Raw genomic sequence first — 21,909 nt, 5'->3', positions numbered from 1 at the left:
CCGTGCCCAGCCAGTTACTATTTTCAAATTGTTGTCCTTGTTGTTTATATCTGTTTTTGTCTTCCACTCTTTTACTTTTCGTGGTTTTTCGTTTGGTTTGGTTTTTTTTTTTTTTTTTTTTTTTGAGACGGAGTCTTGCTGTGTCACCCGGATTGGAATGCAGTGGCGCAATCACAGTTCATTGCAGCCTCAACCTCGTGGGCTCAAGAAATCCTCCTACCTCAGCCTCCTTCGTAGCTGTGACCACAGGCATGCACAACCACACCCTGCTAATTTTTTCATAGAGAGGGTATCTCTGTATATTGCCTAGCTGATCTTGAACTCCTGGGTTCAAGCAGTCCTCTTGCCTTGGCTTCCCAAAGTGTTGGGATTACAGGTGTCAGCCACCACACTTGGCTTAATTGAGCATTTTCTATGATTCCACTTTCTTTCTTTTCTTAGCTTCTCAGTTAATTGTTAATTTTTTTTTTAATTTTAGTTTTTTTAGTTTGGTTTTTAGTTCCCCCAGAGTTTGCAGTCTACAACTAATCCAATCCCACTTTCAAATAACACCATGCCACTTTACAGGTAGTGGAAGTACCTTATAATAACACAGTAATCCTGTTTTCTCTCTCTAGTCTCTTACATCATTGCTGCCATTCTTTTTACTTATATATAAGCATACAAAAACATTTATAGTCACCCCTCAGTATCTGCAGGGATTGGTTCCAGGACCCCCTGCAGAACCCACAGATAGGAAAAGTTGGCAGTCCTTATTTGTGAGTTTTCTATCCTGCAAATACTGTGTTTTCAATTTGCATTTTGTTGCAGATATGAAACCCACTGACACTGAGGGCTGACTATATTTACTGAAAAAATTTGTGTGTAAGTGGATCCACACAGTTCAAATCTGTGTTATTCACGGGACAACATACACATAACAATACATAATCTATACAGTGTTGCAATTACTACTTTACACAAACTGATATCTATTGGATCAGTTAAGAATAAGAAAAAAAGGCTGAGTGCGGTGGCTTATGCCTGTAATCCCAGCATTCTGGGAGACTGAGGCAGGCGGATCACCTGAGGTCGGAAGTTCAAGACCAGCCTGACCAACATGGAGAAACCCCCGTCTCTACTAAAAATACAAAATTAGCTGGGTGCGGTGGCACATGCCTGTAATCCCAGCTACTTGGGAGGTTGAGGCAGGAGAATCGCTTGAACCCAGGAGGTGGAGGTTGCAATGAGCCGAACTGGCACCATTGCACTCCAGCCTGGGCAATAAGAGCAAAACTCCGCCTCAAAAAAAAAAAAAGAAAAAGAAAAATGTTAATTTTACCTTCATTTATTCCTCCTTTGGTGCTCTTCCTTTCTTTACATAGATTTTACTTTCTAACCTGTTGTTTTTTTCTTCTCTCTAGAGAACTTCTTTTAACATTTCTTGCAAAGCAGATCTAGTGGCAACAAAATATCTCAATTTTTGTTTGTCTGAGAAAGTCTTTATTTCTCCTTGACTTTTGAAGAATAAGTTCACAGGGTACAGAATTCTAGGTTGGTGGGCTTTTTCTCTCAAAACTTTAAAATATTTCACTCCACACTTGTTTGTATGGTTTTTGAGAAGTGGAAAGTAATTATTATATTTGTTTGTCTATAGGTAAGGTGTTTATTTCCTCTGGCTTCTTTCTAGATATGCCAAACTGGACAATGAGGTTCAGCCCTGTAATCACAGCACTTTGGGAGGCTGAAGTGGGAGATCACTTGAGGCCAGGCGTTTATTCCAACCTCGCCGACAAAGTGAGACCCTATCTCTAAAAAAAAAAAAAAAAAAAAAAAAAAAAGGAAAAGGAAATTATATGCCTAAGTGTAGGTTTTTTGGCCTTTATCCTGCTTGGTGTTCTCTGAGCTCTCTAGATCTGTGGTTTGATGTCTGACATTAATTTGGGGGAAATTCCAAGTCATTATTATTTCAATTATTTTTTCTGTTCCTTTTTTTTTTTTTCCCTCTGCTTCTGGTATTTCCATTATGCATATTGACATCTTTTGTAGTTGTCCGACAGTCCTTGGCTACTCTATTTTTTTTTCCAGTCTTTTTTCTCTTTGCTTTTCATCTTTGAAGGTTTCTATTGTGCTATTCTTGAGATCAGAGACTCTTTGCCCAGCTGTGTCTAGACTACTAATAAGCCCATCAAAGGCATTCTTAATTTCTGTTATAGTGTTTTTTATAGTGTTTTTGAACTCTAGCATTTCTTATTGGTTCTTTCTTAGATTTCCATCACTCTGGTCTTACATGCTGTCTGCTTTATCTGTTAGAGCCCTTAGCATATTAATTATCATTTTAAATTATTGGTCTGATTATTCCACCATCTCTTCTATATCTGAGTCTGGTTCTGATGCTTGCTCTGTCTCTTCAAACTGTGGGATTTTTTTTTTCTTTTAGTATGCCTGGTAATTTTTTCTTGATAGCCAAATGTGATTTCCTGGGTAAAAGGAAGTGCTGTAAATAGGCCTTGAGTAATGTGATGGTAAGGTGTGGGGGAGGGAAGCATTCTGTATTCCTATGATTAGGTTTCAGTCTTAGAGTGAGCCTTTGCCTCTGTGTTGTGAACCTCGTAAGTGTTTCTCAATATTTTCTTCTCCCTTCTTATGTGGGGCAGGATGGCTACAGTGGGCTGTAGTTGAGTATTTCTCTTCTCCCAGGTTAGACTCTGATAAAACCCCAGCAGGTTAGGCTCTGGTTAAACAGTTTCTCTTGAGGGCAGACCTTGGTAAGAGCAGAGTAGGCCGGGTGCGGTGGCTCAGGCCTGTAATCCCAGCACTTTGGGAGGCCAGGGTGGGCAGATCACGAGGTCAGGAGTTCGAGAGCAGCCTGACCAGCATGGCGAAACCCCGTCTCTATTAAAAATACAAAAATTAACCGGGCGTGGTGGCGTGTGCCTGTAATTCCAGCTACTTGGGAGGCTGAGGCAGGAGAATCACTTGAACCCGGGAGGCAGAGGTTGCAGTGAGCCAAGATCGCGCCATTGCACTCCAGCCTGGGCAACAGCGTGAGACTATGTCTCAAAAAAAAAGAAACAAACAAAACAAAACAAGAAGAGCAGAGTACCCTTGTGTTTTAAAATGGTTCCTCCTCCCCTCTCCCCCAACTGGAAGCCCAAGGGAATTTTCTACTGTGGTTACTGTGAGAACCTGATCAAGCTCTTGGAAGTAAAACTCACAAAAGCATGGGGTTGCCGTGTGACCTTATCCCCCTGGAGTTTGTTTTTTGTTTTTATAATTTCATTTTTTATTTTAGATTCAAGGGGTACAGGTGCAGGTTTGTTGCATGGGTAGATTGTGTGATGCTAAGGTTTGGGGTATGGATCCTGTCACCCAGATAGTGAGCATAGTACCCAATAGGTAGTTTTTCAACCTACCACCCTGTCACCTCCCCAACTAGTAGTTTGCAGTGTCCATTGTTCCCATCTTTATGTCCATGTGTACTCAATGTTTAGTTCCCACTGATAAGTGAGTACATGCAGTATTTGGTTTTTGTTCCTGTGTTAATTTGCTTAGGATTTTGGCCTTCAGCTATATCCATGATTTGTCTACACCTAGCCTCTACGAAATACCTCCAAAAAAAAATTTTTTTTGCTGTGCTATACAAAACTCAGAAATACCAAAAATACGTTCAACATATTCACTGCACCACCCTTTCTAAGAGTGACAAACTCAAAGGGACATACATGTTTAATAATAGGCAATGGTTATGTAAATTTGTGGTAGAACCATATTACAGAATGATACGCAACTTTTAAAATTTAGGTTTACAAAATTCTAATGTTAAGTTTAAAAAATTAGATTTTTATAAGTGGTATCATGTGAACTATTTTTAAAAGACTAGAGAAAATATCTCAAAATATGTACAGTGGTATCAACAAGTTGGTAAAGTTTTAAGGGATTCTTTTTTGCACCTCTCCGTATATTTATAATTTTCTGTGGTGAATTTTCTCATGTAATCAGAAAAAAAGTATAGCATTAAAAGAAAAGATGATCTCCCTTACAGAATCACGGAAGATGAAACCGAGGTGTGTGTGAGACTAGAGAAAGGGAGACAAGTCCAGAGGCTTTAGCCTAGTGTGCTCACAGATGATGAGGCTTGCTTGAATTTAGGGAGAGGTGACAGTAGAGATGGGAAGAAGAGTCCAGATTCTGGAGAGATTTAGCAGTTAGAGCCAACTTGTTTTGATGAGTCTTGAGATTGAGAGGCTTGATGGTGGTATAATTCACTAAGATGAGAAACTAAGAGGAGAAACAGCTTAAGGAGTGGAAATGAGTTCACTTTGGCTATGTTGAGTTTGTAATGTGGGTAAAATGAACAATGGGCACTTGGGTGCTTAGATCGGGAGCTCAGGAATAGGTCTGTCTAGTCTTGAAGATTTAGGAGTCATTATCAGCACATGCATTCAAGTACAGGCCATGGAAGATGTAATCCTTGGGTACCAGGTCTTATTTAAACTAACAGATTATTATATTTTTCTCAGAACATCTAATGGAAGCTAAGTTTAAAATCTGCTAGTTTTGTTTCTTGTTTAAGGTTAAATAAACAACTGCATAAAATAGTATGACTAAACTTTTTGTTGGTTTCTTTTGGGAACAGAGGAAGGGATTCATATAAACTGCCCTTAGCAACTTTGTAATCAACTGGAGGTTAGGGTTGCTTTAATAATTTTTTTTGTTTTCAATTTGGACATTCTACAACCCATTTAGACCTTTGACCTAAACACTTTAAATTGTATTTTAATGTATATCTGTAGTTTCCTTCTAAGAAGGTTGAGGATTTTTATTTGGATTTTTTAAGACAAAAGCTAGATTTTATTCTAAAATCAATATACTTTTTATAATGTTTATGAGTATGTATCTGAACCAATTTTTAATGTTGATTCTTTCTCTTTTACATTTGTGCTAGCAAACTCTCTTCCATCCGACCATCTAAGTTGGTAATTTTAGCTGATATGGTTTCTAATTAAGTCTTTTTGGTTGAGAGAGCTTCCTGTGGCATGTCTGCTTCAGCATTTAATTGCTCCATGGACTCCAAATTAAATTTTATGGTATTCCATTTTGGTCTGCTGATGAAGCAGAGATGTTTTCAGCATGGCCTGAGAAATGTGGTACTTGTGACAGCTTGGAGGACCAGCATCACAGTTTTGAAAAGTAAGAACTGTTTAACTTATAGATTGTCTTTTTATCATTTGACAGTAAAATTTAAAGTGTTATCACAGAGTTAAATGAGAGAATGCCAGGCCCATAATAGGCTCTTATTAATTATTTATAGAATAATGCAGAAATCATTAGTCTTGATAGTATAGCGTGTCAAATTATTTTGTTTCAGAAAGAGTGAAGTCTTGAGAGTTTTTAGGTTGAAGTTGAATGAAAAGTACCTGCAAACAAATTTTATAACTGTTAGGTACAGCATAAGGTGTTCTTGCATTGGGATGACAAGTTGGATTAAAAAACTTCTAAGGTCTCTTCTAATGGTTTTGATTCTTGAGTCAGTAGAGAAAGTGGATATTTACAAAAATAATTGGGTGTGTGAATTCTTTACATTTTGAAATAATTCACATAATCATGAGACAGAGGACAAAATCTGATCACTGAGACTTTTAAGTCCAGTGCTGTGGTTTGAATGTATCCCCCAAAGTTCTTGTGTTGGAAATGTAATCCCCAATGCAACAGTGTTGAGAGGTGGGACCTTTAAGAGGTGATTAGATCATGAGGGCTCTACCCTCATGAATGGATTAATATTATTATGGGAGTGGGTTCTTTATTGTGAGAGTGAGTTTGTTATAAAAATGAGTTAAGCCCCCTCTTTCTCTTGCTCTCATGCTCACTTTTGCTTTTCACAAGCTCTCTTGCCCTTCCACCTTTCACCTTGCGATAATGCAGCAAGAAACCCCTCACCAGATGCTGGCTCCTTGAGTTGGTCTTTTTAGGCTCTAGAACTGTGAGCCAAATAAGTTTCTTTTCTTAATAAATTACCCACTCTCTGATACTCTGTTACAGTAGCAAAAAAAATGGACTAAGACAGAAAATTGGTACTGAGAAGTGAGATTGTTGCTATAACAAAAATACTTGAAAATGTGAAAGTGGTTTTGGAGCTTGGTGAAAGGTAGAGGCTGGAAGAATTTGGTGAAGCAGGCTAGAAAATGCCTAGATTCCTATGAATAGAGCATTGAGAGTAGTTTTGGTGAGGGCTCAGGAGAATACAAGAGCTGTAGGGAGAGCCTAGCTCTTTTTAGAGGTTACTTCAGTTGTGATTAGGATACCAGTAGAAATACGGACAGTAAAGGCTACTCTGAGGAGGTCTCAGAGGGAAATGAGGAAGAAGGTATTGGGTACTGGAATAAAGACCATCCTTATTATGAAGTTGCAAAGAATTTGGCTAAATTACGTCTATGTCCAAGGGATTTATGGAAGGTAAAATTTAAGAGTAATGAACTAGGATATCTGGCAGAAGAAGTAACTAAGCAAAATATTCGAGGAGATGCATCGGGACTTTTCACTGCATGTAGTGAGATGTGAGTGGAGAGAAATTATTTAAAGACAGAATTTATAATTAAAAGGAAAGCAGAACACAAAAAGTTGGAAGATTCATAGCCTGGCCATTTGAAGAGTGAAAAGGCATCTTTAGGAGAGCAAACTAAGAGTTTAGCTAAGCAACCACTTACTAAGGAGATTAGTATATTTGCTAAAGAGAGTACAACTAGAAGGGAGCCAGGTGCTATTCATCAAGACAATGAGAGAATAACCCCACAAGCAGTTTGATATTCCAGGCTGCCTGTCCCATCACAGGCTCAAAGCTCTAGGAGGGCAGAATGACTTCAGGGGATGGGCCTGGAGTGGCCTTAACAGGCTTACTGCCCAGGGCCACCTCAGTATTCTGTTCCCTGAATTCCAGCTTAGTGATTTTTAGCCACCCCAGCCATGGCTGTGGTTCAAGCAGGCCAAGGTACTGCTTGTGCTGCATCTCTGCAGGACTCAATCGGTAGGCCTTAGCGGCGTCCATGTGATGTTAAGTCTGCAGGCCTGTAAGAATGCAAGAACTTGGGGGGCACGGATACCTCTACCTAGATTTCAAGGGATGTCATGGATAGCCTGGGGGCCCGGGAAGAAACTTGTTCCAGAGGTGAAGCCACCACAGAGAGTCCCCATTAGGGCAGTGTCTGGTGGAGCCATCGGAGCAGGGTTACAGCAGAGAGTCCTTACCAAGGTGATACTTACTGGACTCTGGGGGTGAGGCTACCTGAGATACGCCAAAACTGTGAGCTACCACCGTGCAACTCCAGCCTGGGAAAGCTGCAGGCGTGAAACTCCAACCCATGAGAGCTGCTGGGTGGACTGAGTCCAGCAAAGCCATAGGGGCAGGGTTGCCTGAGGCCTGTCCCTGTGGCTTTGCTCATGTGCCCCAGTGTGCCTAGGATGTGGAATGTGGAGCCAAAAGCGATCATTCTTTAGCTTTAGGACTTAATGTTGTTTTCCTTGTTGGGTTTTAGACTCTCTGGGAACTAGTTACTCCTTTCTTCTTGCCTATTTCTCTCTTTTGAAATGGGAATGTCTATCCTGCGTCTGTCCCACCATTGTATTTTGGAAGTAGATGACTTGTTTAATTTCACAGGTTCACATCTGGAGAGGAATTTGCCTTATAGTGAATCAAGCCTTGAGTCTCACCAATATCTGCTTTAGATGAGACTCTAGACTTTGGGCTTTTGAATTAATGCTGGAACCGGTTAAGACTTTGGGGTTATTGGGATGGAATGAATGTATTTTGCATGTGAGAAAGACGTGAATTTTGGGGGCTGTGGTGGAATGCTGTAGTTTGAATGTGTCCCCCAAAGTTCATGTGTTGGAAAAGTAATCCCCAGTGCAACAGTGTTGAGAGGTGGGAACTGTATGAGGTGATTAGATCTTGAGTCCTCTGCCTTTATGAATGCATTAATTTCACCATCTTGAGAGCATGTTCTTTATTGGGAGAGTGGGTTTGTTATAAAAGCAAGTTTGGTCCCTTATTGCCTGCTATCTTGTCCTTTGGCATTCTGCCATGGGATGACACAGCAAGAAGATTCTCACAAGATGCTGGCCCCTTGACATTGAACTTTCTGCCCTCCAGAGCTGTGAGAAATAAATTTCTTTTCTTTGTAAATTACCCAGTCTCTGGTATTCTGTTATAGTAGCACAAAATATATGAACACAGCCAGCATTAATCTACTCACATGTTCTTAGAATGCCAATCAGAATTATGGTTGCCCATCACTTCATTTTGTGGTACCCTGATTCAGTAGTACTCAGAACAGAACTTAAGAGTTCTGATAGATAAGGGCATGAACAGAATCAGGCACTAGACTGAGACTCTAGAAGGGTATGGTGCTGCAAGCAGTGATTATCAGGTACTTACTTTTGGCCTATGGTGATGTAAAGGCGTAGCTTCTAAACAGACAAAACAACAAAGGCATGACATGTTGCATTGGTAATCACAGGTCCACATCTAGAGAATTCCAATAAAATAAATTTGAAACAATACTACATTGAAGACTTTAGGTCAAAGTGAGACAGATGAACTTTGTTGTGATGTTTATAAAAGTGCTCAGTTCTGTTCTTACCAAATTTAAATGAAGAATTCTGCTTTTGGAAATGTGATGGGCTAGATAGCATGAATAATCCATATTGGAAAATAGCTAAAAATAGGCACAATATGAAAAGAATCTTTTAAAATGCATCCCTGAAATGGCACTTATAGAAGCAATCCAAAGACATAAAACAATAATAGTAATAACTGAAAGGGGAAGTCCAGAAGATAAGGGTTCATCATAGCTTTCCCACTGAAGGTTTCTACTGAACCTATGATTTACTGCTTTTACCTCTCCATGGAGATGTAGAAAAAGTCTAGCATCTCCCATTTCTCCAAGGTGGAAGGTCTAATGAGACCCCCTTGTTGCATGAAGCTAAGACCCCAGATTTGTACTATCACTGTAAGGATGAAGAAGAAATAAACTCACTGCATAGAAATGAATGAGGAAATCTGCCACTTCTATTCTTAGCATTAGTTGGTCGAGGCAGTATCACCCTTGAAAATTTATAACCAGGAGCTAGCCCTCACATGGGTTTCATTTAAGACTGTTCTTGATGTTGTGGTAAAATTATTAATTTCATTACATGTCAACACTAGAGTATTAGTCTTTTTAATATGCTGTGTGACAAAATGAAAAGTATGCATAAAGAAATTATGCTGCATTGCAAAGGACAAAGTTTTTCAAGAAAAAGCACTTGTCCGATTACTTGAGCTTTAAACTAAAGTAGCCACTTTTTTCCTGGAACACCACTTTTTACTTGAAAAAACTAACTGTGGTTATTCAACCTTGGGTATTTGGCAAATATTTTATTGAAACTGAGCAAAGTGAGCCTGCCACTTAAAGGTAGGCAATTGAAATTATATGTCAATGACAAAATTTGAGCTTTCAATTGAAAATTAGAGACCTTGAGATTGATAGTTTCCCAGTGCTTGAAGATTTTTCTGATGGAATAGGTGAAGATATAAACAAATATGATTTTTGGAGGTATTATATACTTCAGTGTGTCAGTATCTGCATAATTCAGAGAATCAATATTTTTCAAATGACTATAATGTTGCAAAGTCATGCCTGGATAAAAGATTCATTCAGTATGCATGATAGAGCAATGAATTTTAGTGTAACAGTTTAAGAAGTTCATTGATAAAGTTTCAGGCTCTATATTACCATTAGCCTTTAAGAAACTACTACTTGTTGAGTTTTAGTATAAAATCAAATACGAAGACTTGAAATTATCTGAAAAGAATAATTAAAATACTCCCATATTTTCCAGCTACATATCTGTGTGATACTTGATTTGTTTCCTCATATACTTCAACCAAAACAATCTGTATTATACAGATTGAATATAGGACTAGAGCTGTCTGTCAAACCAGACATTAAAGAGACTTTAGAGAGAGATAAAGACATTGGAGAGATTTACAAAAATGTAAAATAGAGACACTCTTCATATTAAATTATTTTCTATAGAAAGTATATTTATTCTTCATAAAACATGTTAATATATGAACTTGTTATTTTTAAATGAATGAAATGTTTTCTAGATTTTTAGCTTTTAATAGAGTAAATATTGATAGATATAACCCACATAAACAGAAGCTCTTTGGAGTTCTCAAATAAAGTGTGTAAAGGGTCTTAAGACAAAAACCCTTGAGAACTGTTAGTCTAAACTCTCCAGGAAAAGCCAGTGATTATCAGACTGGATTAAAATTGTTTTTGGATATATGCTGTTTACAAGAGAGAGTTCTAAAATAAGAGGAGGTTAAATGTCAGAAAGAGGAAGAGGAGCCTGTAAAGAAGACTGTGGCTTCGGTTAGGGGATAATCTGTGTATGGAGTTGTCATGGATTTAGCTAGTTTAAGACACGGCTCTATTCTCTCCTGACTCTCTTAATTCTATAATGTTTCTGGCATCTGATTTGCCCACAGTGCTTTTGGAATAGCTTTCCAAGGTGTTACTGAAGTGGCTCACTGCCTTCATTCCCTTTTCCCCCCACATAAACCAAATGAAGGAATACCTATTTTGCTCCATTTCTCCACACACCCAGGGTCCCTTCTACCTGTTTATCCCCTTTCTGGCTTGGAGAAACCTCTGCCCAGCTGTGCAAATGGAAACGGACTGTGCAGTTCTTGTTACCTCACATCTTTTTCTCGTGTTTAGGAGAGGTACTATAAAGGAATGTGCAAAAAATCTTGAACAGAAGAAACTAATGATGTAAAGGTACTTCAAAGTGTTGTAAGTCCTAGAATTACACTTCATTCACTTAACAAGTATTTATTGAGCAGTGGCTATATGCTATGGCTCTAGGGCTAGGATAAAGTGGTGAGCAAGTAAACAGTATTTGCATATTTGCTCATGTAAGCTAAGGAGAAAAAGTAAAGGGGAATATGAAATATGTGTATTGGGAGAGTGGTTGAAATTTTAGGTAAGGTGGGTAGAGAAGGCCTCTCTGGGAAAGTGAGTTTTAGTAAAAGACTTGAAGGAAGTTGGTGAGCTAGCCATATAATATCTATGGGGAAGAACATTCCTAGTAATGGAAATAGCAAGTGCAGAGGCTCTAAGGGAGATGCATACCTGGTGCATTGGAGAAAGTAAGGAGGCCAGTATATTGGGGCAGAAAAAAAGATGGAACAATAGCATAGTAGATAAGATCAAAGAGCAAAGTCAGGAAGGCCTGGTGATATAGAGCCTGTCGGTCCAGTAAGGGCTTTTTGGCTTTTACTGTGGGGCAATTGAAGGCTTTTGAGTAGAGGAATGAGATCATCTGGCTTTACCAGGATCATCATAGTTTCTGTGTTCAGAATAATTGCAAGGCAAAGGCAGGAGCAGCAAGATTAGTTTAAAGGGTATTAATCCAGTTGAAAGGAAATACAGTATCAAGTAAATATACAGTGTGCTCAAAATTGTGTGAGAGTGTGTGTGTGTTCAGAGGGAGGGGTGGTAAATTGAAAAAAGATGTTTATTATAAGGTTTATTACTTGGAATTTTGCCCAGATTATGAGCAGCTCCTCAACTCTTTCACTTATTTGTTCCTTGATTCGTGCACTTTAGTAAAATATTCCATAATCTCACATTTGAAAATTTCTACTCCTACTTTCCTTATCACATAGAAAATATAATAATTTGGTGATACAAGTGATTTTACATAAAAATGCTCCTGTCATAAAAGTGGACAGCAGTATATACACAGCGGTTAAATATTTTTTAAGTACCCCTAGAACATTTGTGAAAAATACAGGTGTACCATTTAAAAAACTTTTTAAATGGTATGCCTGTATAGGGCACTAACATGAATGGAGCTTGCAGGCTGGAAGTTGCTCTGGTTAAGTCAGTGAGTGAGTGGTGAGTATACAGTAATGTCCTAGGCCTTCACATTCACGTCCTAGGCCTTCACATTCACTCACCACTCACTCACTGACTTAACCAGAGCAACTTCCAGCCTGCAAGCTCCATTCATGTTAGTGCCCTATACAGACATACCATTTAAAAAGTTTTTTAAATGGTACACCTCTATTTTTACTGCACCTTTTCCAAGTTTAGATATGCTTAGATGCACAAAACCTACCATTGTGTTAGAATTGCCTAAAGTATTCAGTACAGTAACATGCTGTACAGGTTTGTAGCCTCAGAGCAATAGGCTATACCACATAGCTTAGGTGTGTAGTAGGCCGCACCATCTAGAGTTGTGAAAGTACACTCTTTGACGTTCACACAATGATGCATTTCTCAGAACGTATCCCTGTCATTAAAGGATGCACGACTGTATAGCCTTAACTGCTTATATCAGCAAAGAAGAACTGCTCAAAATTCAGGAGTTAGAACAGAATATACCCAAGGAAAGTGGGAGGAAGGAAATGATAAAGATGGCAGAAACTACTGAAATAGAAAACATTGACTAGAAAGAATCACAAAATCACAAGTTGTTGATTTGGAAAGTCTGATGAAATAACCAATTTATAGCAAGAATCATTTGGGAACAAAAGAGAAAAGGCACAAATAAATAGTATTGGTAATGAAAAATGTACAAGACCATATATTTTGCAGAGATCAATGTAATAAAAAGATATTAAATTATCGTACATTAGTAAATTTGAAATCTTAGATGAGATGAATAAATTCCTGGGTGGGGAGAAAATATTTAAACTCACTTAGGGAGTCTTTAAGTCTTTCAGAGAATAGGAAAGGATGCCCCAGCTCATTTTATGAGGCTAGTGTAACCAGGGAGCGTAAAAGAAAGTAAAATGATAGGCCTATATGCTCCGTGAATATACAGAAATCCCATGCAAAACATTAGGCCTCCAAAGCCAGAAATATATTTTAATATAAAGAAGTATATCACGACCTGGTTGGCTATCTCCAAGGAATGTGGAATTGCTTTAATTTTGGAAAAATCTATTAATTTACCTCATTAAGAGATTAAAGTTTAACAAAAAATCTAAAGAATATGGGAAAATGGGAAACTCTTAGAAAGTTCAAACTAATACAGCCTTTTTGGAATACAATTTGGTATTTTCCGATAAAGGTGAACGTGTACATATCCTATGACCTGGCTATTCCCATCCTAGAAATATGTCCCAGATAAATTATTGCACATGTGTACCAGGATATAGGTGTAAAAATATTTGTAACAGCTTTGTTAATAATTCCAAACCTGCAGCCGGGCACAGTGGCTCATGCCTGTAATCCCAACACTGAGAGGCTGAGGCAAGCAGATCACCTGAGGTTGGGAGTTTGAGACCAGGCTGGCCAACATGGTGAAACCCCGTCTTTACTAAAAATACAAAAATTAACTAGGCGTGGTGGTGCACACCTGTAATCCCAGCTACTTGGGAGACTGAGGGAGGAGAATTGCTTGAACCCAGAAGGTGGAGGTTGCAGTGAGCTGAGATTGTGCCATTGCACTCCAGCCTAGGTGACAGAGTGAGACTCCATCTCAAAAAAACAAAAAAACAAACCTGCGACAACCCATATGTCCATCAACAATAACATAGATAGATAAATCGTAGAAATTCATGTAAATGAATATTAGGAGCGATGAAATTTAATGAACCATAGATGTACATGTCAGCATAGATGAATATTAAGAACATGATGTTGAGGCTGGGCGTGGTGGCTCATGCCTATAATCCCAGCACTTTGGGAGGCCGAAGCGGGCAGATCACCTGAGGTCAGGAGTTTGAGACCAGCCTGGCCAACATGGTGAAACCCCATCTCCACTAAAAATACAAAAATTAGCCAGTAATCCCAGCTACTCTGGAGGCTGAGGCAGGGGAATCACTTGAGCCCAGGAGGCAGATGTTGCAGTGAGCTGAGATCGTGCCAGTGCACTCTAGCCTGGGCAACAAGAGTGAAACTCTGTCTCAAAAAAAAAAAAAAGAACATTATGTTGAATATAAGAAACAAATTTTAAAAATGGTAATTTTATTTCCTTATGTAAAAGTAAAAAGACTCACAAAACTGTACAATATAAATCTTTTTTCACTTTTTAATTGTGGTAAATATATATAACAAAATTTATCATTTCAAACATCTTTAAGTGTACAATTCAGTGCCATTGAGTACATTCACAGTGTTGTATAACCATCATCACTGTCCATTTCCAGAACTTTTTCATCATCCCAAGTAGAAACTATCTGTACCCATTAAAAACTCCCCATTCAACCCTTTCCCCAGTGTCTGGTAACCTCTATTCTGCTTTCTATTTGCCTATTCCTCATATAAGTAGAATCATATAATATTTGTCCTTTTGTGTTTGTTTTTTTCCACTTAACCATAATGTCATCAAGGTTCATCTATATTGTTGCTTGTGTCAAAATGTCCTTTTTAAGGCTGAATAGTATTCCATTGTGTGTGTGTGTGTGTATTATATATATATATGCACATTTAGTTTATCCATTCATTAGCAGAATATTTTCAAAAAGTGAAGGGAAAGAGTAACAAAAATTTAGAATACTGTTTCCTTCTGGAGGAAGGAATGGAAAGGATATAATTTGGGAGGGGACATGCAGCTTGTAAGGTACTGGTAATGTTCTGTTTCTCAAGCTGGGTGGTGAGTATAGGATATTCGTTTTATTATTAATTCTTATGTTTTATGCTTTATTATGTATATTTCATAATTTTAAAATTCAAATATTAATGCCATTAGTTTAATTTTTAGTGTCTTGTAAGAGACCTGATAAAGTATTTGTATATGACAGAATCTTATAGAACAGTCTATATAATAAAGCCCTGAAAAATTATAAAAATCTAAGTAAGTTTCTGCACCTTTACCTCTAGTCCTCTTGCATGGGAGAAAGGATTACATTTCTATCATGTGGTTTATTTAATAAAATATTGTAATAAAGTCAGCCAAATATTTTAATAGGAGAGGCATTACATTAATTTTACTAATTGTGGGGTTCATAATAGATGAAAAAGCATGCAATGAACTATTATTCTGTAAGGAAACTAACTTGAATAATTTGGACAAGAAATGTCCTCTCCATCTTCTTAGAATATGAATTAAAGCCAGGTGTGATAGCTCATGCCTGTAATCCTAGCACTTTGGGAGGTTGAGGTAGGAGGATCGCTTGAACCCAGGAGTTCAAGACTAGCCTGAGCAACATAGTGAGATCCCATTCTACAAAAAATAAAAAGTGAACTAGATGTGGGTGGTTTAGTCACAGCTACTTGGGAAGCTGAGGTAGGAGGATCGCTTGAGCCCTGTAGGTTGAGGCTGCAGTGAGCTGTTTTTGCACCACTGCACTCTATCCTGCGTGACAGAGTGAGACCCTGTCTCAAAAAAACAACAACAGCAACAACATCAAAAGAATATGAACTAACAGTTATGCCATTGAACTACATTGCTTCCTACCATGATGTTTTATACCATGTTCTTAGTTTTAGGGAGGAAAAAGTGGTGAAATTATCTAAATGCTTTTTTTAAGTATAATTTTTTATTTTTAATTTTTGTGGATACATAGTAGGTGTATATATTTCTGGGGTACATGAGATGTTTTGATATAGGAATGCAATGCATAATAATCACATCATGGAAAATGTGGTGTCTGTCCCCTCAAGCATTTATCCTTTGTGTTACAAACAATCCAATTCTTTCTGTTATTTTTAAATGTACAGTTAAATTATTATTGTCTATAGTCACCCTGTTACGTTATCAAATACTAGGTCTTATTCATTCTAACCAAAAGCTTTTTTTTTACGATGTTTAAAAATATTTATAAAGAAGTCATGAGTCTCAGAATATGTTTATTCATTTTTATAATCAGTTCATTTCTTATTAGAAAAATTGTAAGATCTTTCCCCCTTTGTGCTCATGTACAGAGAAAACATTTATTCACCTGTTGCTTGCATTGTTACTACTTGAATAGCAATGAGAGTTCATAGAGGTGGAGAACTCATTTTAGGTTTGGCTTGAACATAGTGGGGGTTCGTGCATGAATTTTAATTATGTAACTACACTATTTTAAAGTAAACGTTCTGCGTTGAATTGGGCAGTTATCTATTTTTTCTCCTTTCAAGATTGGTGACCCTGGATGGACTATTTATTAGTGTAATGAACCAGGTTAAATGGTCCATAAAAATTAGTAAACACTGTTTATTGAGTGCTGACTATATGCTAAATACTCTAATTATTTTCATGTGTTATTGCAAGAATTTCTCTAGGACATATTTATAGGATGGGAATTGTTGAGTTGTTAAGATTTGCATGTATTCAACTTTACGAGGTAATGTCAGATTGTTTTTCAAAGTGGCTGTATCAGTTGAAACTCTCCAGCAGTATAAGAGAGTTTGCATTGTTTCACATTCTTATTAACACTTGGTGATGTTCAACTTTACAAAATATTTGCCAGTCTGAAAGGGTGAAACTGAGGCTTAGATACATGAAGAAATCTGCCAAAGATTAACCAGTGAATAAGTGCTGGTGCCACAGTCGAATCCAGGTTTGTCTGATTCCAACTGCAATAGACTGTATTTCAAAGAAATGGAAATATATAGGCTAAGTCTTTTTATAACAATGAGAATAGTTATGAAAAATGAGTGACATTTTTAAATTTAAATAATTTTGTGTAAGAACTTAGGGGAAGTGTTTCTGAAAATGTGATTTTAGATTAACTGGATCAGAATTGCCTGGTAGTAGTGGTGTGTATGTGTGGAGGGGGGATATTACTTTTCAGTAATCAGATTCCTAGGTCCATCCTTAGGTCTACTAATTTAGGATCTCTAGGGGTGGGATTCAGGCATTAACATTTTTAATAATGTTTCTTAGTTTTGTTTTTGGTTTTTAATAAACATTGAAGTTTAAGAACCTTTGCTTTAGGGATTTTGAACTAATTTCAAAAATACTGCCAGATGCACATACAAACTGATGTTTAAACATAGGCCCAGAGACAGATATTCAACACTCACTTTTTTATTGACTCTTATCTCCAAACTTTCACTTTCTAGTAGTTTCTCTTACTCTTTTTTGTCTCATTCTTGTTCTTTTTTCCAACCCACATGTGATCTAAAGTAGCATTAGGACCCTGGCAGCAATAATAGTAATTCTCTCTAAACTCTCTCTCTCCCTGGCTGATCCCTAGTCCCTTTAAGAAGGACTGTAGGATCCAAAAGACATGCTTGTTTGAGTGCAATTATTTCATTCCTCTTATAGAACCGATTATAGCAATGATGTCCATCTTGGGTGGGTACAGATTTAGATTTGGTGGTTATAAAGAACGAAAATTCATGGAGTGGGGTTAGAGCTGTGAAAGATCCCCATATTTTCCCTCATTACTATTCTTCTTAAAATGTATTTTCTGAGATAGCTAATTTTAAGGAGAGAACAATGTCTGAGCCAGGTGGAGAATTACTAGGAACACCATTCAAATTCCTTTTTCCAAAAGGGAGCCATTATATCAAGGACATAGTATATTAAGGACACAGACTCTAGTGAGGTCCTGTGTTAATTAATATTGGGAATGGATATCATAGACTAAAAAGAGCTCTAGTCTACTCACCTGCCCAGACCTCAGAAAGGGCTCTTTGCATTGTTCCTAAGCAAATAATTGCTTAAGTAGTACAGCTAATTGTATTTAGAATTTGGTAGCTTTTATTACCTATTGTTTCAAAGACAGTGATTTACCAGATGCTTAAAAAACACATTCTTTTTGCCATGAACCTGAGTTCAGCAGAAAAATTTTTCTACATACTTTTTATTCTAAAAAATGAAATTGGCAGAATATGATAAAAAATCTAGACTTTTACAGAAGCATTCTTAAACTAAGTTTTCAAAATTATGCTCATTTCTAAGTTATCTTAATTTTTATAGCTTATTTGGTTATAAAATTAAATAATTAAGGGATCAATGTCATACTTTGTAAAACAGATTTGTTTAACAAAAACTGAAAATAATATGTGACAGTTTATATGTCACGCTTTCAAAACAGAGTCTTTAAATCCTATATTATATGTAGAAATTGTTAGCTATTCTAAAGGTACAATGAGAGATTATTGTTCATATCAGTGTAATAAATTGATACTCTCTGATCGTACTTTTTCATTTTGCTCATTGTTAGAACCTTGAACCTTAATCTTATTCTTTGATTGACAGTAGCAACCAGGGAAAGAGCACTTTTATTGTTTGGTATAGTCACATCTGTTCAACTTGATTCAGTTGAGGATATTTGCATATTCTTAAGTATTTCTTCTGAGAGGGCTTAAATCCTTCTCAAGTGCCTGATGCATTTTTGAAATTCATTCATAAGGTATCTACATGCACTAATAGTTCTGTATATTATTGCTGTGCATAATCTGACAGATAAGGCCACATTTTAAAACAAGGTATTCTTTAGGGATGCTACATTACATTTTTACTTGTTCTGTTGGGTAGAAATATCAGGGGTTTTTTTAAAGGCTGTTTTAATATTTTGATTAAATTAGTATACCCTTATTTTAGGCAAATTTTTCAAACGTAGGAGAAATAAAGATTTATTAAATAATAGTTCAAAGGTATTAATGGTAGTTTTTCTTGCCTTGGTTTGAAAATTGAATAATTTTATGGAAAATAATTATAGAACTTGAATGGATTTCTGTTTAGCCTCCTTATTTTATAGAGAAGGTTACTGAGACTCAAGTTTTCTGACTTCCTCAAGGTCACACAGCTTGAAAATTAAGATTTAAATTTTGGTCTTAACTCCCATATCAGTAAACTACAAGAAATAATGGTACATGATTTCTGATTTATGTTATTTACACATTATCCTACATCTGAAATTTTCCCTTTGCCATAGAACCTGCAGAGATTATGTCTTATTCATCATATCTCCCCAGAATTTACATGATGTCTTGTACAAAGTTAATGCACAACCATCATTTTGCTGTCCTGTTTTCATTGTTCTCCTAGGCTGTTCTGTAAAGTATAGTTAAGAAACACAATAACTTTAGTAATGGAATGTTAAGTACTTTTGATAGCAAATAGGTTTCATTTTGTGTTCTATTTCTGATGAATTGGCAATAGCAATGTTGAGAAGAATTCTGAGATCTGCTGGAGTCAGTTAGTGGTGTCTGGGCATAGGATCAGAAAGCCAACTGTTTCTTTTATAATATATGTGCTTTTATGGGAGAGAGAACTATGGACTGACACAATAAAAAAAAAGGCCTGGGGAAGAAATAAGACTCAAATTACAGGATACATAGAATTCAGATGTTGTAGACCAAAAAAAAAAAAAAAAAGAGAATGCCACCAAGGCTGGAAGTTCTATAAATAATCGTAGGCGTTTAAAAAGGAGAAATATCATTAGGTTGCATTAAATATTATCAAAGCAAAGCAAATAACTGTTGAGTATTTGCTGATGCCTAGCCCTGTATTGGATCCTCTTCTCATAGTAACCCTGGAGACTTTCTGTCCTAGTTTTCATTCCTTGCTTCTCCTTTTCTGGTGTTTAGGGTTGTTCTAATCTTCTCTTTTTTCTGCCTGGGTTACTTCTTTCCAATTGCATATCTGCCTTACTTATAAATATAACAACTGTGATACAACTTCATTGTAATTTTATTTAGTTATTGTGTGATAGGAATTTAATAGGAGAAGGAAGTTTTCAATTATTATTTGATTTATTATTAAAATCGTACTTTAAAATGTTTGGCTATAAAATAACTCAAAATTACATACTTTTTTTTTTCTTTAATCTTCCAGGAATCCCCTTCTGGTCGAAGGAAAGCTCTTGCTACTAGCAGCATCAATATGAAACAGTATGCAAGCCCTATGCCAACTCAGACTGATGTCAAGTTAAAATTCAAGCCATTATCTAAAAAAGTTGTATCTGCCACTCTTCAGTTTTCATTATCTTGCATTTTCCTGAGGGAAGGAAAAGCCACGTAAGTTTCTTTTGTCAAATAAGCTGCCTTACATTGTGTTTCAGTACACCATAGCATTTGACTCAGTAGACTGGCAATAGTTGAACATCTTACAGCATACCAATCATTTTTGCCATTCTTTGTTTCAGAGGCTGAATTAAGGGAACTCCTTGTTACTTATAAATAGTCTCTTTTGACTCCAGAGAATGTACAGTAATATAAATGTGATCACAGCTGGTTTCAAAATTTAAATTGTATATTTTAGGATATTATAAAGTGTTTTATATTTCAGTGTCTTCAGTGTAGTAGTCTGTACTCTGAGGTACACACAGTTCAATGTGTAGAACTGTTTGATGCAATTGAGACATGAGAGGAACCCAAAACGAAAAGTTTAGGATAAAAGGGATGAAATAATTAAGGGAACTCTTGCCAAATCATATTCCTTGGCTCAGCCTTCCAAAAATCATGTAGGAAGTTACAGTTAGATAAGCAGTTTATTGTAATCATTTTCTTTTCAAAAATCACTTCTTAAGCACTGAGTCAGCATTGCACAAAGATTTCTAGATTCTGTTCTAGTCTCTTATAAGAGTAAAATTCTAACTTGACAAAATGAGGTGAACATACCTACAAAGGGGGAAGAAAGTAGGATTCACCCTGGTTATTGCATACAATCAAGTCAGGGGTAAGTGAATGTTACGGGTGTTGTGAAAGGGTTCGTACCTACGTGGAGTGGAAGATGAAGAGACAGGAGAAATGGAAATTCTATACCTAGACTTAAAAGGTGAGGGGAAAGAGACAGCTGTGAACATTTTATCTAATCTGAATCACAGTTCTGAATGTATTTGACCTAGTGGAATGTGGTTACTATAATTGGCCATGTCTACTTGACTGATTAGACTGGATTCTGTGCGTCAGTCAAAATGAGATGTTTGACACTCATCTACATGGCAACACATGACTTGTGAGATAACAGTAAGCCTCCTCTCTGGAAAGTTGGATTCTAAGCCAGTGTGGTAGAGAGACAGTGCAGAATGGAAGCATCTTAGTCTTTCATCTCAGGACCTTAAATTATAGACTTAAATACTGAGTAATTAAAAATAAAGATCTTACCCTGAAGTTTAAGCCAAAATAAAAGGAAAGGAAACACAGGAAGAAGAGACACAAATTCAGAGAAGATCCTTTGAGGGTGGACTTCCTTCCACTGGGCAAAAGCTGTGAGTGAATCAGCACCATTCACGGGAATCTGGGTGAGAGGAAATTCAGCCAAACCAAATGTCTCAATTTGAATTGAAAAGGAATTCTTTCCAAACATCCTAAACTCCCGCTCTACCTCCTCCTTCTTTGCCTTGTTACCTTCCCCAAAGAAAAATGTTCAGGGTTAAAATGTGAGGAAATTAAAATGGTATGCAGTTAAGCAAATTAACTTTTTTTTTTTTTTTTTTGAGACAAGAGTCTCGCTCTGTCACCCAGGCTGGAGTGCAGTGGCACGATCTCAGCTCACTGCAATGTCCACCTCCTGGGTTCAAGTGATTCTCCTGCCTCAGCCTCCCGAGTAGCTGGGATTACAGGTGTGTACCACCACACCTGGCTAATTTTGTATATTTTTGGTAGAGACGGCATTTCACCATGTTGGCCAGGCTTGTCTTGAACTATTGACCTCAAGTGATCCGCCCACCTCGGCCTCCCAAAGTGCTGGGATTACAGGTGTGAGCCACCGCGCCCAGCCAGCAAGTTAATATTTTAAGAATGACATTTTGAAATTGTCTCCTGTTGATAAGAGAGCAATTTGTAAGACATTCACGTAAGGTAATAACAACTTTTTTGCTCATGCAAACTTTGTGTCACTAAATTTATTTTAAAAAGGGGAAATGACTTTGTTAACTCTAAGGCTTATATGAGATAAGATGCAAAGAATTTTTTAAAACCAGTTTAGTCTGTAAAGCCATACTATATTTAGAAGATAACGACGTATTAAGCATTACTTTACAAAGAAACA

At 37.0% G+C, this 21,909-nt stretch overlaps 1 protein-coding gene across 39 annotated transcripts in view; it reads left to right on the top strand.

Moving 5' to 3' along the window:
* EHBP1 (EH domain binding protein 1) overlaps nucleotides 1–21,909 on the top strand; it is a 381,714-nt gene that overhangs the window by 134,642 nt on the left and 225,163 nt on the right. For all 39 annotated transcript variants that reach the window (XM_054475129.1, XM_063648666.1, XM_054475115.1 and 36 more), the window contains exon 6: nucleotides 19,753–19,934. In XM_054475129.1, the coding sequence (XP_054331104.1) occupies nucleotides 19,753–19,934 (182 nt within the window). The remainder of the gene's footprint in view (nucleotides 1–19,752; nucleotides 19,935–21,909) is intronic.

This window comes from Pongo pygmaeus, chromosome 12 (genome assembly GCF_028885625.2).
Source record: "Pongo pygmaeus isolate AG05252 chromosome 12, NHGRI_mPonPyg2-v2.0_pri, whole genome shotgun sequence".
Classification (NCBI taxonomy): domain Eukaryota; kingdom Metazoa; phylum Chordata; class Mammalia; order Primates; family Hominidae; genus Pongo; species Pongo pygmaeus.
Note: the sequence above shows the minus strand (reverse complement) of the source record. Positions and strands in the feature narration are given on the sequence as shown.